This window comes from Oncorhynchus kisutch, unplaced genomic scaffold, assembly GCF_002021735.2.
Source record: "Oncorhynchus kisutch isolate 150728-3 unplaced genomic scaffold, Okis_V2 scaffold3961, whole genome shotgun sequence".
In the NCBI taxonomy this organism is placed as follows: Eukaryota; Metazoa; Chordata; class Actinopteri; order Salmoniformes; family Salmonidae; genus Oncorhynchus; species Oncorhynchus kisutch.
This window is the reverse complement of record NW_022265906.1, coordinates 178066-195000: the sequence shown is the minus strand read 5'-3', so window position 1 is coordinate 195000 and position 16935 is coordinate 178066. Positions and strand designations below refer to the sequence as shown.

Sequence of the window (16935 nt, the reverse complement as noted above, 5' to 3'; positions counted from 1 at the left end):
TCACCTATCAGCTAACCAACCACATTGTTATAGCCTGGTGAGGAGGAGGAGCTCTGTAGACTGTGTCCTGAAGTAGTTTAGCCGCGCTCTGTAGAGCTGCTATTTTCTCAATGAACTTGTGACATTCCTGGATGACTCATTATATTAATGAAGTCTGATTCAATCAACAAATACGATCATTTGTTTTATTAAATTAAAAAAGGTTACGGGTCCAAGACTGTACATATCTGGTGGCTGTGTTGCAAAATCACTACATATCCCATCGTGCCAAGTAGGGAGAGGCTGCCCGTTGTCACAGTTCCAAGACCAGTCAGAAACGTCCAGCTAAACCCCTACGTCAATGACGTCGGTGGATCTTTAAACTGATCTTAGGTCTGTGTTAAGTAGCAAAAAAAACTACAGATGGCTCGAACCAGTCATGACGATTCAACAAAACAATAAATCTTTTTCAACTTTCTTTGTCTCTGAACTTACAATAGCTAGCCCCAAGTCGTTATATATTTAATTTAGCTATTTGCCTCATGACTTCTGCATACTTTGACTACAAACTTTCTTTACCCAACTGTGGGACAGGCTGTTTCTTCCCACACTCAGGACTGGGGCGGCAGGGTAGCCTAGTGGTTAGAGCGTTGGACTAGTAACCGGAAGGTTGCAAGTTCAAATCTGACAAGGTACAAATCTGTCGTTCTGCCCCTGAACAAGACAGTTAACCCACTGTTCCTAGGCCGTCATTGAAAATAAGAATTTGTTCTTAACTGACTTGCCTAGTTAAATAAAGATAAAATAAAAATTAAAAATAAAACTCTGACTCTCTATTGGTTACACAGACTTTTGGCCTCCCATCCTATTCTAACCACCTCTTTCGGTATTCATGTTACCTGATGAAATTGCTGTACAATATGATCTTGTTGCCATCTGATGCGCATTCAGATGTCATAAATCAGCACTGCAGAGCTCTCCCTGTCCTCTGCCGTGCCTTGATTGTATTACTGTTGATGATATCTGGAAATGTGCATGTACAGCCTGGCCCCTCTACTGTTGCTAGCCACAATTGGGCTCTGATATCTGCTTCACTGATTTCTGCTCTCGTAAAAGCCCGGGTTATCTGCACGTTAACACTAGAAGCCTGTTACCTACAATGGATAAATTGAAAGTGTGGGTTCACAGCTCTAAACCAGATGTGTTGGTCATTACTGAGATTTGGTTAAGGAAGAGTGTTTTGAATACTGATGTTAACCTTTCTGATTATCACTTTTTTTGGCAAGACAGATCTTCCAAAGGTGGGGGGAGTGCTCGGTTGTCTCCATCAAGTCTGTCCCCAAACGATCTGATTTGCTGGTTTTTAAGCATTAAACTTTCAAATAGCTCTTTGTTGACTGTGGCTGGATGTTGTTGTCCTCCATCGGCATCGACCTGTACCCTACCTGCCCTAAGATCTCTCTTGGCCCCTTACACTAAGTCTGAATTTGTCCTGCTAGGTGACCTAAACTGGGACATGCTTAAAACGCCACCTGTGTTTGTAATGGCTGCTCAGTGAAACGGCCCTGTCCTGATTTGTCATAGATGCTTGCTAAAAAAACGTCTTAATGAGCAAACCTTCCTTCATGAACTGGCCTCTGTAAAATGGTATAGCATCAGCTTGATTCCCTCTGTCGAAGACACTTGGGACCTTCTTTTAAAAAATATTTTCAGTGGTATTGTTAACACATCCCCATTCAGAAAATGAGAATTAAAAACAGTAACTCTTGCAGAGTTGCTCCACCTCAAGAAATGGATTTGGCGACAGGCTCGGCACACACGCATACTCAAGCCGACTGGCTCTCGTTCAGGCGACTGAGAAATAAGTGCACTCATCTCGTAGATGTTCTTTACCATTCGGCCATCACATTTGCCACCAATGCTGCTGCTTATAGGACACATTACTGCACTATATACTCCTCTGTAAACTGATCATCTCTGTATACCAGTCGCAAGACCCACTGGTTGATGCTTATTCATAAAACCGTCTTAGGCCTGTTCTTAACTCACCTAGTTAAATAAAATAAAACATGAATATCCTTCAGCTTCAAGTCCTAAGCTACAGGCAGTTACATTTGGGTATGTCATTTTATAGGCAAAAACAGGGTCCGATGTTTAAAAATGAACCTGAATCTAGAAAATGGATGGTGATGTCGCTTCTGCACACTGTAGACTCCACTCTGCGGCAATCTTCCAGTCGATGACATGCACACTGTAGACTCCACTCTGCAGCAATCTTCCAGTCGATGACATGCACACTGTAGACTCCACTCTGCAGCAATCTTCCAGTCGATGACATGCACACTGTAGACTCCACTCTGCAGCAATCTTCCAGTCGATGACATGCACACTGTAGACTCCACTCTGCAGCAATCTCCCAGTCGATGACATGCACACTGTAGACTCCACTCTGCAGCAATCTTCCAGTCGATGACATGCACATTGTAGACTCCACTCTGCAGCAATCTTCCAGTCGATGACATGCACACTGTAGACTCCACTCTGCAGCAATCTTCCAGTCGATGACATGCACACTGTAGACTCCATTCTGCAGCAATCTTCCAGTCGATGACATGCACACAGCCATTGGTTGACGCATGCAACATTATGATGAAAGTCGGGAACCGAATCTCATAGGTGAACGATTTTGTTATGGGTGTAAGATGGCACAGTGATGCCATTGTTGGTAAATGTTCATTACTGCAACTCTTGTTTTACCGGGGTGCTTGAGATACCCGGATGTGTTGTGAGATACTGAACAAGACTGGTTACTCGCATCAATGCCTCTGTCTCGTCATTCAACATTCAAACAGATATGTTCATTTGGCTCCCTGGTTTGCATGCTGCTGCTACTGCTTTAGGAGCTCAAAACAATTATATGCAGATAATTGATTAAATATGGTGATCTGGACGAGCCTGCCTATTAAATATTTATTATTATATTAATATATATATAAAGAGGGTGAATCCTCACTGGGGAGAAGGCGCCAAGCTGATTTTTTGTAGTGCTGTAAAAAGAGATCTAATTTGTCCAGGAAAAATATATGTGAAGGCGCATTTCATGATCTGACATAATGGTAGCCTACTTTTTGCGCTTTACATTGGAGATAAATCTTATGGTTCTAGGTTGATTTAAGTATTTTGAAAGAAGAGCCGTTTCCGAGCCAAATGAGCCGGCTCGGAGCCAGTGTTTTATTAATAGTCCATGTTTTAATTCAAATTGAATACATACCACTTTATAATAAGATCAAATACACATCTTATGAACTTTGGAATACCTGTTTTGTTTCACTTTACTAATTATTCAGTGAACAAATAAAAATGCATCAAGTTTTACCTGAAGTGTAAGATTAGTTACACGAAGCGTCATCCATGTATTTATTCAAAATAGAATATCAAAACTCTCTCGATACTCGATTGCTGTGGCCTGCGCGACTGAACGTAATAACGTCAGACAAAGCGGAAGTGGCTGCTAAATATGGTAGCTGACAGTCGTGCTACTTATGTAGCTTTCAAGCGATATGTTATTCTCTTAATAAACAAAATACAATATCCACAGGTCAACTTTGTTTTGACGTAAAGGATCATTAGCTGAAACTGAAGAGCTATGGGTAGCTAGCTATCTACCTTTTCCACATGGGGGGAAAACGGTGGGCAGACGCTTGGTAGCTACCTAACGTTAGCTGTTTTCTACAAGGTACCTGGTAAGTTGGTTACTTATGTACTACAACTGGATGTTTTTGTGCACCTATGAACGACGTAGCTGGGTTTTCAGCGTTCATATGATACCAATTCCAGTTTTGTGACGCGCAAATAAACCCGGCAGTGTGACTGTCACACAAACATTGTTGTTAGTAACTAGTCCTTGGTGAATTTAGCTAGCCAGATAATGCGCCGTTGCAAAGATGAGTGTGTCATATCAACCATAGTTTTATTTTCATGTCGATGCCTTTTAAACGTTGTGAAATGCCGCAAGCAGTTGATTTGGTTGCGGCAATATTGACGTGCCATGGGTGTTGCCAACTATTTTTAAGGAAGATTAGCTGGAGTACTACCGTATACACATAAAACCTAGCGGTCAAACAAGGAAAGTTTTTTTTCACCATTCCCTTTGTTTCTTGTAGGCGTACCCTGGCGTGACATTGATAACCGTGTAAATCTCTTTAGGACAAGATGACTTATCAATATATTCTGCTCTATTTACTCTTAATTTCAAATAATAATTCGTATCAAAGTAAATCTGCAGGACTACAAGTCCCTGCAAGCGAACTTCATGTCATAGCTAACTGGCACCTGTGCTAACAGGTATTGTGTCAACTTAAAACGTGCACAAGACAGTTCACAAAATTGTCAATTTTAAAGAAATTACAATTTATTAATTACTACATTTAGCTAGCATTAGTTAATCCAGATATTCTTACTTTTGCATCATTTCGGTAGGCTCGTCCAGATCACCATGGCATTTATAGTTGCTTATGATAGCCACATTAGCAGCTAAATACAGGCGACGATGTTGATAAGTCACCTTGTCATAGAAAGATTTACACTGTTATCAAAACGTCACGCCAGGGTAAGTCTACACAAAACACAACCCTTATTTGAAGTGGTTCTAAAATCCCCTATGGGGAAAAACATTTCCCTGTTTGACAACTAGGCTTTCTGGGTATTATGACTCAGTCACAAAACCCGGAAATTGTTTAATATTTTTTTCACCGTGAATTTGTGCATTTTAGAACTACTTTGTGTCTGGCGTGACGTTTTATAACCTCACAAATCGCTAATGGATGAAGTCACTTTTATCAATAATTAGCATTGCTAATTTCGGAGAGCAAATTGAGGCTAATATATTTTAATCAAATTCACCTTGCCCTAAGATAATTACAAGGCTATCAAAGCGTCATGCCAAGTTGAGCCTACACCAAACACACGTTTACTTTGAATTTTTTACTCACCATGTGAAAACTGAATGGCGGAAAAACTATTGGAGCCATTTCTGTGTTTTTATGGTTATTATAACGTGTCAACTGTGCCGGACTATTTTTTTTATTTTATTTTTTTTATATATTTTTTATATTTTTTAATTTTTTTAATTATTAACAACAAATCAATACATAAAGCACATGAGGGAACACAAGCATACATTGATTACAAATAATAGACAATCGAGCTAGGGGGTACAATATCACATTACAATTACACAAGGACCTTAAGGGACATGCATATACTTACAATTCTAACAGCTTTTTTGTTAGTAGAGCATTTAACCGTCTTAAAATACAGTTCAATTTCTTTTTGTAGGGTACGAAAATGTGGTTTTCTGTTTGTAAATGTACATTTGTGTATATGAAATTTGGCCAAAAGAATAATGAAATTAATTACATAAAAATGATTCCGCTTATTTCTATTGTATGTAAAGAATCCAAACAGTACATCTCTCCACAATAGTGTAAAATCTTCATAAATGTGTTCAATTATAAACCTACTGATGTCTTGCCACAGTTTTCTTACATGCATACAATGCCAAAAAAGATGCACAACTGTTTCTGGGTGGTCATTACAAAAGGAGCAATTTGAGTTTGTTTTCCTTAAACTTCTTCATATAGTGGTTGGCAGGATAATATTTATGAATAATTTTAAAGGAAATTTCCTTAATTTTGTTAACAAGTAGGTATGTTTGTTGCAACATCCAAACTTTTTTCCAACAGATATTATCAATAAATCCATTCCAATAAGGCATGACATAAGGTATAGATACAACATCCTGCTGAAACAAGGATCGTATCGCTCTGTTGTTGAATGGACCAAAAGAGAAACAAATCTTTCCTACTGATGAGTCAACAGGGTCAATAGAAGGTAGGCTCTGAGGGTCAGGTCTTGACATGTTCCTGAATAACATAGCAACACCTGAGGGAATGGCATCTAAAACAATTGCAAAATCTTTAGGTGTTACAGGGACCTTGTAAAGTGATAAGAATTCTTTATAACTGAGTAAAAAACCCTCTGCATTTACCAGTTGGCTCACCAATAGGATATTATTTCTGAACCAATATTCTAAAAACAGAGAGGTATTTTTATACAATATATCACGATTATTCCATATATAATATCTGTGTGGAGAAAAATTGTGTTTATAAATTAAGGACCATGACAAGAAAACCTGCCGATGAAAAGCAGACAGTTTCACTGGAACTTTGTCAATATTATAATTGCAAAACAACATGAAGTTAAGGCCACCAAAAGTAGAGAAGACATGATGAGGAATAAAATTCCAGATAGAAGTGGGTCTTCTTAGGAATTGTTTTATCCAAATGATCTTGAAAGTATTATTTAAAGTAGTAAAATCCAGAAAATTCAGTCCACCATTCTCATAAGTGTTCATTACAACAGTTTTCCTAATGTAATGGGTACGGTTTCTCCAAAGAAAGTTGAAAAGCATCTGGTCTATCTCCTTGCTTATTTTACGGTCAAGATATAAAGATAGAGCACCATATGTTAGTCTAGAGATACCTTCAGCCTTGGTTATCAGGACTCTACCTTTTAAAGATAAGTCCCTCTGTAGCCATTGATTTAGTTTCTTCTGGGTTTTTTTAATAAGAGGGTTAAAATTTAGTAAGCCTCTAGACTTCTGATCCTTTGTAATGGTTATGCCTAAATATGTAAGTTCTTCTTTTACTGGAATACCATAATATGAAGGTGTCACACAATCTTTGACAGCCATGAGTTCACATTTCTTAATGTTAAGATATAGACCAGACGCTTTGGAAAAGGATTGTATCACATTGATCGATATGGGAATTTGGTTAGCGTCTTTCAGAAAAAGTGTAGTATCGTCAGCCAGCTGGTTTATAATAATTTCTTTACCAGCTATGGAAATACCTTGTACAGGACTATTATTTAAAGAATTTGCAAGAAGTTGGGTGATTAATAAAAACAGGTATGGAGAGATAGGACAACCTTGCCTAATTCCTCTCTTTAACTCAAATCTAGGTGAGGTGCCATATTTCAATTTGATAGAGCTGTTACCATTTGCATAGAGAGTCTTAATAGCCTTACAGAAAAAATCCCCAAAGCCAAGTCTCTCAAGGGAGTGGAAGAGAAACTGATGCTCTACTGTGTCAAATGCTTTATAAAAATCTAAAAATAATATGAAGCTATCCTCAGTTATTAGGTCTGAGTAGTCAAGTACGTCTAATACTAGTCTGACATTGTTAGAAATATGTCTGTTCCTCATGAAGCCAGACTGTGTTTCATCAATAATTGCATCCAGAACTTCTTTAATTCTTTTTGCAAGTAGTGAGGCTAATATCTTATAGTCATTATTAAGAAGACAAATTGGACGCCAGTTATCGATGAGCAGCACTTCTTTTTTAGGTTTAGGTATCAGTGTTATTAACCCCTGACTCATTGTAGGAGGGAGAACATTGTTTTTAATACTCTCTAAAAAGACTTCAAATAGGAAGGGAGCTACTTGTTCAGAAAATAATTTGTAAAATTCTGATGTAATTCCATCAACACCTGGTGATTTATTGTTCTTTAGATGTTTGATAGACTCTATAATCTCTTCAACTTTGATGGGTTCATCACACTGTTTAGATTCTATATCACTGATAGAGTGAACATTATTCAGTGAGTTAAAAAACATATCTGTCGATTCCTGACAGTACGTAGAGCTATACAATTTTCTGTAAAAATTGCTGCAGTATTTAGCGATGAATTTTTGGTCATCTGTAATAACACCATCAATGTTTAACTTATGGATAGTGTTATTTTTAGAGTGAAATTTCTCAAGTCTAAAGAAATAGGATGAATTCTGTTCTCCCTCCTCAATCCATTTTTTCCTAGATCTAATAAAGGCTCCTTCTGCTTTTAATTTATATATATTATCCAGTTTATTTTGTAACTCAATTAGTTCCATCTTCTCCCCCAAGAGGTCAGCTGGGGACCTCTGAGAAAGGGAAGTTATCTTAATGATCACCTTTTCCTCCTCAGCTCTTCTGGTCTTAGCAAGATTACTACCATATTTTCTAAGATATTTGGACACCTCAAATTTAAAGAGCTCCCAGTTCTTGCAATAAGATTTTTCTTCACAAGCCCTTTTCCAAAAATGTGAGAGCAGATCTTTAACCTCAAATGTAACGATATCATTATTTAATAATGAGCCATTTAGCTTCCAGTAGGATGTTCTACCAAGGTTCGTATCAGGGGTAAATATTTTGATATCAATGTAAATAGCCTTATGGTCTGTGAGGGGAGCAGTACAAATATTTGTAGTAACACACTCACTATCAATACATTTGGATATAAGCCAAAAATCTATTCTGGATTGTCTGGAGCGGTTTTGTTACTCCAAGTGAAAGATCTTTTGGCCGGAAACCTCTCTCTCCATATATCAGTAAGATCAAACTTTTCCATAAAAAGTATTAAACCCAAATTCTGATTGGTTGGCCTACCTGGGGGCCATCTATCAGTTGAATTATCTATTGTAATGTTAAAGTCCCCTCCTATCAATAATAACGAATTGGGAAATTTAGATAACCAATGAAGTATATGTTTCTCTATAGATTCAAGCAACTCATCATTCTCATGTTTGGTGTTGTACCCGTAGAAGTTTACAGTAATGAGTGTAATGTCATTGTAACTGATCACAAGACAAATAAAGTGACCAAAGGGGTCACATTCCGAGTGTAGAATATTACCACCAAAGGTATTTTTCATTGTAGTGACACCAGCAGAGCGTTCAGATCCATGGGAAAGCCAAATATCGTTGCCCCACTGTGACCTCCAGAAGTTGGCATCAGCAGAAATTGAGTGAGACTCTTGAAAAAAGCAAAAATCTGTTCGAAATTGTTTAGCAAATAGAAATAAGGCCTTGCGCTTCACACTGTTTCGTAACCCCCTAGCATTAAGAGATAATATAGACAAAGACAAAACAACAAAGATATAAAAGTATAAACTGTAGTAGGATGAGTCAAAGACGTAGGAGCAGTGAACGTAAACGATAAGGAACCGAGATCTGCACCATTTAAGTCAATTTAAAGTGAAAATAGCTTATTCCATAACCTTTGAAATTCAACTCAACTGGAAATTATGTTCAAGACCAAACCAAGGGTTCTTGTAGTAAGAGAGACTAAAAATCCTCTTTAGTGTAATCAGGAACTATTTTGAGAAATAAAATAAATAATAATTTAAATAAAAGGGTACCTACTATTTTAAGTACATATGAAAACTGATCATAAAATAATTGTATAACAAAATGTTTTACATATAAACGTTCCTAAGACCTTTTTTGGAAATAAGTATTAATAACTAAATAGAACAATAACCGTGTAAAGTCAGAGCAGACCTGTATGCCATTTAGGACAGTATCTTAGTTACTGTATACATAAAACATAAATTCAGCTTTCAATCTTCTTCGTAAGTTTATAAACAAAATAGGACTTCTGGTCATACAAGAACAAATTAATGAATTGAAATACCTGAGTATTCCTTTAAAATAGTCACCTGATGCTTGTTAGGTAAACCACATAAGGAAAATGAGAATACCATGGCTGAAACCATCAACCTGTTCCTTCTGGTGAGATTTTAGGGAGGAATATGGATTTCTGAACCGTTGATGAAACCTCGTCCTCCGACGAAGTAAGCAGCCTTCCCCTCACCTCGTGCTATCTTGATCGTTGGCCACAACTTGTTCCTTCTTTCTATGTCTTCCGGGCTGAGATGCTCGGCGAAACGCATACCATGGCTCTGAAGGAAGGCGTTCTTCCTAGCAGCTTTCCAGACAGCATCCCTGTAGAATCTGGTAGTGAATAGGATGATGATACCCCTGGGTCTTGAATCGCTTTGCTGTTGCTTCTTGCCGAGGCGATGTACAACGTCGATGGTATCACCAACTTTGTTCTTCTCTGCAGGCAAAACTTCTTGGCAGATACGGATAGCCTCTCCTCGCACATCTTCATTCTCCACCTCTGGCAAGCCGTAGAGTCTCAGGTTCCATTTTCTTGTGTATTGTTCCAGATCAGTGAGACGTCTATGGTAGACATTGTTATTCTTTTCCACCCTTTCCACATTTTTTTCAACTTTTGCCACTCTCGTTTTCACATCATTAATTTCACCACATGCAAACTCCAGTCTTTTTCAAGCCTTCGATAACCATGGTGTTCGCGCCTACCATTTTCTCAATGGCGTCACACCTGGAGTTGATGAGTAAGGAGAGGGTAGCCACGATGTCAGAGTTCATGTTGGGTTTTTTGGAGGGTGGAGGTTTGCACGGAGTAACCGGTAAAGAGGGGAATTCGTCATCTTCAGCATTCGAAAGCATGATATTATCCATAGGCCAAGTGTAGTTATGGCAGTTGTCTATAAGCACGTTTCTCTCTTGTTGATTAGCAATAGAACGGCTAACTTATTCCTTTCTTTTTTTGTCACGACTTTGCATGGACATGCTGAAATAAATTATCCAATTATCATTCCAGTCACAGGAAAGGTCTTATATCTTGAACAAATAAAAATAATAATGACTAAACTTTAAAGAAAAAAATACAATTTTCACAATCTTTCTGAAGTTTGGTACGGAGCTCGGTAAAAAAGCGTCTGTTCAAGCAGCCATCTTGGCCAATCTCTCCTGTGCCGGACTATTGGCTCCTTGATTAATCGCTAGATGACGTTTTAACGTTGCCGCGGTGACGTCACAGAACCAATTTGCCTTATTGTTGCACAATTGCGTTTTCTACCTCCGTTCCATTTGTTCTTTTCTGCTTCTCCAACTCTCGTTTGCGGCAGAATTGAGTGGGAGAACTCGCTAAATGCTATCCAAACCATAGAAATCTTCAAAGGCAGCCTGAAATGTAGCTGAATTTGTCGCTAGCACAGTTTACCAATAACAGTCAACTGGAGGGTTCTGAAAACTCATAGATGACGTTTTTTCACCTGCCCATGTTCTGAGACAGGTTCATGAAATTGGTCCATTCTAAATCAAATTTCACATACATTATTTAGTATACGTAAAGACAACATTAAATCTTGTTAATGACGCGTCATCGCTTGTGGATGGTGATGTATTATCACAATACCAAGCATCGGCCATCGCGGTGTAAAGCTCGCCGCCATTGGACTCTGGAGCAGTGGAAATGCGTTCTCTGGAGTGATTTATTATCTTCACCATCTGGCAGTCCGACGGACGACTGGGTTTGGCAGGTGCCAGGAGAACGCAGTGGTCTGGGGCTGTTTTTCATGGTTCGGGTCCCTTAGTTCCAGCGAAGGGAAATCTTAACGCTAAAGGGTGGATTCTTTGAACAATCTAAAATATTTAGATTTGGTTAACTTTTTGGGGGGGTTACTACATGATTCCATACGTGTTATTTCGTAGTTTTGATGTCTTCACTGTTATTCTACAATGTAGAAAATAGTCAAAATAAAGAAAAACCTTTTGAGTAGGTGTGTCCAAACTTTTGACTGCTACTGTATATGCCCATAAAATCTTGATATTGTATATATTGTCCAGTCGTCTTTTAAATAACTCTGGTGGATCAACCCCTCCCGGTCTTGACGTAATCTCTCCAACACGTGTAAAGCAACTACTGGAGGTGGGTGTTCAGGATTTACATTTGACATTTCAGTCATTTAGTAGATGCTCTTATCCAGAGCGATTTACAGTAGTGAGTGGATACAATGTTCGTGCGGGTTGCAAGCACCATGCTTTCTTTACCAACTGAGCCACAAAAATCTCCTGAGTACCCTTGCAATGTTTTCAGGAGAGGATGCCACAATACGCTATGGTAGACAGGCGGCAGGAGAGGATGCCACAATACGCTATGGTAGACAGGCGGCAGGAGAGGATGCCACAATACGCTATGGTAGACAGGCGGCAGTTCATGAATACGCCCTTTATAATTGAATTGTGTAAAATGACACGTTTCCAAAGGGTTTGCCAATAAAAGGGTTCAAAATAAAGCCTTTTCCCTGCGCAGTTCTGTTTCTCATACGCACAGCGGGTCCGTTGTAAGGGAAGCTAACGTTGCTGTCAGGGAAGCTAACGTTGCTGCTAGCAGGTCCGTTGCCAGGGAAGCTAACGTTGCTGCTAGCGGGTCCGTTGCCAGGGAAGCTAACGTTGCTGCTAGCAGGTCCGTTGCCAGGGAAGCTAACGTTGCTGCTAGCAGGTCCGTTGCCAGGGAAGCTAACGTTGCTGCTAGCGGGTCCGTTGCCAGGGAGACTAACGTTGCTGCTAGCTAACGGGTCCGTTGCCAGGGAGGCTAACGTGGCAGCTAGCTAACGGGTCCGTTGCCAGGGAGGCTAACGTTAGCTGGCGAACGGTTCTTGTGGACTAGGAGACTAACGTTAATAATGAAAACATTACATAAACATACAGATGAAGGAAATACTGTTCTCTCTTACAAAGGGGCCTTGGACACTCACTTACCTTCACGTGAAGAATCTAAATGTATTAAACAAGTCCCTTCCTTGTGTAGTCGACAAACTTGGCAATTCTTCTTAATTGTCATTTTGCAATGCCACCAAAAAATTCCAACCAAATATCTGAATCTCACAAATAGTGGCAGCCTCTTGTGGCTGATCTAGGATCAGCCTACACCTAGATCTACAGTAGTTGCATTAGGTGATGAGAAGAGAACACTGGTAAATGTCGTAAATAATCATATTACACTGTCAATACTGTGTTGTGATGTATCATTCTTCTATTACAGGTGTATGGACTTCCTGCTGTCTTCTACTACAGGTCATCTAAAGTGTATGGACTTCCTGCTGTCTTCTTCTACTACAGGTCATCTAAAGTGTATGGACTTCCTGCTGTCTTCTACTACAGGTCATCTAAAGTGTATGGACTTCCTGCTGTCTTCTACTACAGGTCATCTAAAGTGTATGGACTTCCTGCTCTCTTCTTCTACTACAGGTCATCTAAAGTGTATGGACTTCCTGCTGTCTTGCCATTGACTGCATTGTTGTTGTTCCCAACAGCAGGACAACATGAGTGAAGAGAAGGAGGCATTGTTAGATGAAATCGAACAGAGTTTATTTACTCTAACTAAGGACAATATACTATACCTGTGTGAACGTTGTGGAATAGATGGCTCCCAAGTTAAAGGAAAGAACCATCGCTCGTTGCGCCGTAAAATCATGGAGGAAATGTGGGAAAATGCAGATTCAGTCAAATCGGAGGGGCAGGGAATGTCTTGGTTACTCCGACTGAAAGATGACATCAGGAGGATACAGGAAGAATCTACTGTGGCACCCATGATTCCCAGCCAGTCAGATGATGATGACGATGCTACAACCTGCGGTGAGGAATGGGACATGCAGGACAAGGATTGGTTTCCTAGCAACGGGCTGGAGGCGGAGTCATCTCCAGAGAGGCATACCCCAGAGCAGAGGGAGAGTGGTGTGAGTACATCCCAGTCAGAAAGTATTTCTGATTCTCAACAGTCTGTCTTGGATTCTTCTTGATCCAGAATCCTTCTATACTGTACAGACATTGGAGGAGAAGATCTGCGGTTCCTCCTCTTGGACTTTCTCCTCCAATGCTTTTTGAGGAGGCAGAATAGCCCGATTTGAGGAATCAAGGAAAGGAAAGAATCAAGGAAAGACTTGAGATTTCAAAATGGAAAAAACAGCAGTGGACACCTTCCTTCTCTGAGTCAAGATTACGCTCAGTGCTAAAATGCCAGCCGAGATCTAGCGCTCAATTTAACTTTATTTTTTTACATTTTTAAACATGCCACCCCCTAAAAATGTCCGCCTATGCAACATGAACCTAATAAAACCAGTTCTGTAGTCTGTGCAGTAGACTTAATACATTATCACAGCATATTGGCTATGTTTGGCCTGCCAATATTGTTTTTCTCAGGCCATATTATATTTCAGAACTTGAGATCAGTTGATGTATTTACTTGCGAGGCAAAGCTGAGCATAAATTTAAATAATGTGCTTTTTTTATTATTACTTCACTGATGGTACCGGCATGGTTATCGTTGGCATGGTGACCACTTCTTTAAATAAACAGGAGTTACAAGGCTTTATCGTTGGCATGGTGACCACTTCTTTTAATAAATAGGATTGTTTCCCTCCCTGCTTCATCTAGTCTCTATTTTTTTATATTTCCAGGACAAGCCTACTTCGCCACCTTCCTCCCTCCAGTCCCTGGGTTGTACCTCTCCCAGGAGTGCCTTACTGCGGGGTCTGAAGAGGGCGTCTGTGTGGCTGGGCGACTGCAGGAAACCACTCAGCCCGGGTGTAACTGTGAGAGGAGATGAGGAGGAAGAGGGAGATTTGACTGATCAAAGTAAGTAGGAGGTTTTAGTGGTGTGTTAATAATGTGGTCTGGATTGTTAAGGGGTGTGTTGGTGCATTAATAATGTGGTCTGGGGGATTAAGGGGTGTGTTGGTGCATTAATAATGTGGTCTGTAGGAGGAAGTAATATTGTTTTGACAACACAGCTGTGTGATTCAACTTCTCTAGGACTGATAGTTTATGATGAAGACTTACACTGTATTAATTGTTTTATACATTGTTTTGTTTACACAGGAGAGAGACATGACTATCCTGGATCCTCTGGGGCGCCTCAACAACATCCTGACGCTGACAAGGCAGAGAAAAGTCTCTCCAGATCAGAACACCTTGAGAAACATGAATGGAAACCCACAGGGATGAAACCTCACCGCTGCTCTGACTGTGGGAAGAGTTGCAAATCTTCATCAGCACTAAAAAAACACCAGACAATCCATACAGGAGAGAAACCTTATAGCTGTTCCCAGTGTAGGAAGAGTTTTGCTCAGTTACAAGAACTGAAAGTACACCAGAGTACACACACAGGAGAGAAGCCTTATAACTGTGATCAATGTGGAAAGAGTTTTTGTTATTCAAGCCAGTTTAAAGTACACCTGCAGAGACACACAGGCGAGAAGCCTTATAGCTGTTCAGACTGTGGGATAAGCGTTTGTACCTCAAGTCAGCTGTTATTGCACAAGCGAACCCACACAGAAGAGAAGCCTTACAGCTGCTTACTGTGTGAGAAAAGATTTTCGTCAAAATATAGTCTGAAATTACACCAGAGGGTCCACACTGAAGAAACTAATTATGGCTGTGATCAGTGTGAGGAGAGTTTCACCTCGTCGGCAGACCTCAGAACTCACCAGAGAATCCACACCGGAGGGAAACCTCACCTCTGCTCCCAGTGCGGGAAGCGCTTCCGCCAACAGTCTGGCTTGAAAAGCCATGAGAGGATTCACACAGGAGAGAAACCTTTCCAGTGCTCCCACTGTGGGAAGACATTCAGCCACAGGGCCACATTTAAGGCACACCAGCGGACTCACACCGGAGAGAAGCCTTACCAATGCTCCCAGTGCAGGAGGAGTTTCTCCCAAATGGGCCACCTGAAAGTACACCAACAGACGCATGCTAAAGTGAGGTCTCACCTCTGCCCGCAGTGTGGTAAGGGCTACTACTCTCTAGACATCTACAATGCACACATGAGAACACACAACGGGGAGAAGACTCACCACTGCGCCGACTGTCCCAAGAACTTCCTCACCCTGACTCAGCTCAAAACACACCAGCGGACACACACAGGAGAGAAACCGTACGTCTGTGACCAGTGTGGGAAGAGCTTTGCCGAATCGGGAAGCCTGACTCTACACCAGCGCTCGCACACCGGGGAAAAACCGTACCACTGCTCTGAGTGTGGGAAGAGCTTTGCTCGCTCCGGGGCACTGAAGAAGCACCAGCTTACACACACTGGGGAGAAGCCTTACAGCTGTGGTCAGTGTGGGAAGAGGTTTCCCAGGTCAGATACTCTGGCTACACACATGAGAACACATACAGGAGAGAAGCCCTATAGGTGTGATCCATGTGGTGAGAGGTTCTCCTATCATAGGTGCCTGGTGAAACACATGAAAACACATGTAGGAGATACACCAGCCCTCGAGCGACCAATCACCCTAGGCCTCGGGGTTGAAGGACCTATCCATCAACCAATCACACCAGGCCTAGGGTAAAATGGAAATGTCTTACAAATTTAAATATGAACTGCATGGTAGCAATTGAAAGAAAATGTTGAGCACACAACAGTTCACCTGACACAAGACTGAATCCAAACATTACTGTTGATTTGATATTTTTCTGTACTTTAGGCCACATTGATAACATGTTACTGAACAGCCATTGCGTTCCGATTTCAACCTGTATTCGGGTGTAAAGTGTTAATGGCACATAATAACATTTATTACTTTTATTATTCAATATTGTTATTTAATATGGGTTTGTTGCTGAGTGTTGTAACATGGTGCCAATTTCAAGGCTATATTTCTTGAATTGATTTCAGAATGTGTTTACCCTGATTTGTTAGATACTCCCCCCCCCCCCAGCATTTACAAGCTGAATTGTTATGTTGTTGACTTGTTTATACATTTAGGATGTTTCTAAAAATCTGTTTTATACCAGGTTCTAACATGCATCCTTTTGTCCTGATCTGGTCCACATTCTGATTGTGACCACATTTTAAGACCGGGTGTAGACAATTAAAGGACACGTTGCGATCAGATCTTCCTGCCTACCCCCGGAGGTATTCAGGCACACATTGTGCAGATGCATCTGGACAGATGGTTGCTGATAATGGGCCTCTGTACGCCTATGTAGATAATCCATACAAAATTAGCTGTTTCCAGCTACAATAGTCATTTACAACATTAACCATGTCTACACTGTCATGATGAATGTGATGTTATTTTAGTGGACAAAATGTGCTTTTCCTTCTAAAACAAGGACATTTCTAAGTGACCCCAACCTTTTGAACGGTAGTATATGTTTATATATAAAGCTAAAGTTGTATTCCCAAATAGAACCCTATTCTCTAGGACATATAAAGCTACAGTCAGTCATAGTCCCAAATAGAACCCTATTCTCTAGGACAT

At 40.3% G+C, this 16935-nt stretch overlaps 2 protein-coding genes across 4 annotated transcripts in view; both read left to right on the top strand.

Annotated features, from left to right (window-relative positions):
• LOC109877178 (zinc finger protein 883) overlaps nucleotides 1–1168 on the top strand; it is a 9003-nt gene extending 7835 nt beyond the window's left edge. For both annotated transcript variants that reach the window (XM_031821319.1, XM_031821318.1), the window contains exon 5: nucleotides 1–1168. This exon is cut by the window's left edge and continues 3401 nt beyond it. The gene's annotated coding sequence lies outside the window, so the exon portion shown is untranslated.
• A 2287-nt stretch (nucleotides 1169–3455) lies between these two features.
• LOC116372516 (zinc finger protein 883) lies at nucleotides 3456–16565 on the top strand. Of its 2 annotated transcripts, XM_031821328.1 has the most exons (4): nucleotides 3456–3722; nucleotides 12717–13410; nucleotides 14131–14308; nucleotides 14552–16565. In XM_031821328.1, the coding sequence occupies exons 2-4, from the start codon at nucleotides 12997–12999 to the stop codon at nucleotides 16018–16020; spliced, it is 2061 nt and encodes a 686-aa protein (XP_031677188.1). In that variant the 5' UTR covers nucleotides 3456–3722; nucleotides 12717–12996; the 3' UTR covers nucleotides 16021–16565. The 2 variants fall into 2 exon arrangements, with proteins under 2 accessions (XP_031677188.1, XP_031677189.1); XM_031821329.1 differs by lacking the exon at nucleotides 3456–3722 and having other exon boundaries at nucleotides 13291–13408.
• The last annotated feature ends 370 nt before the right edge of the window (nucleotides 16566–16935 follow it).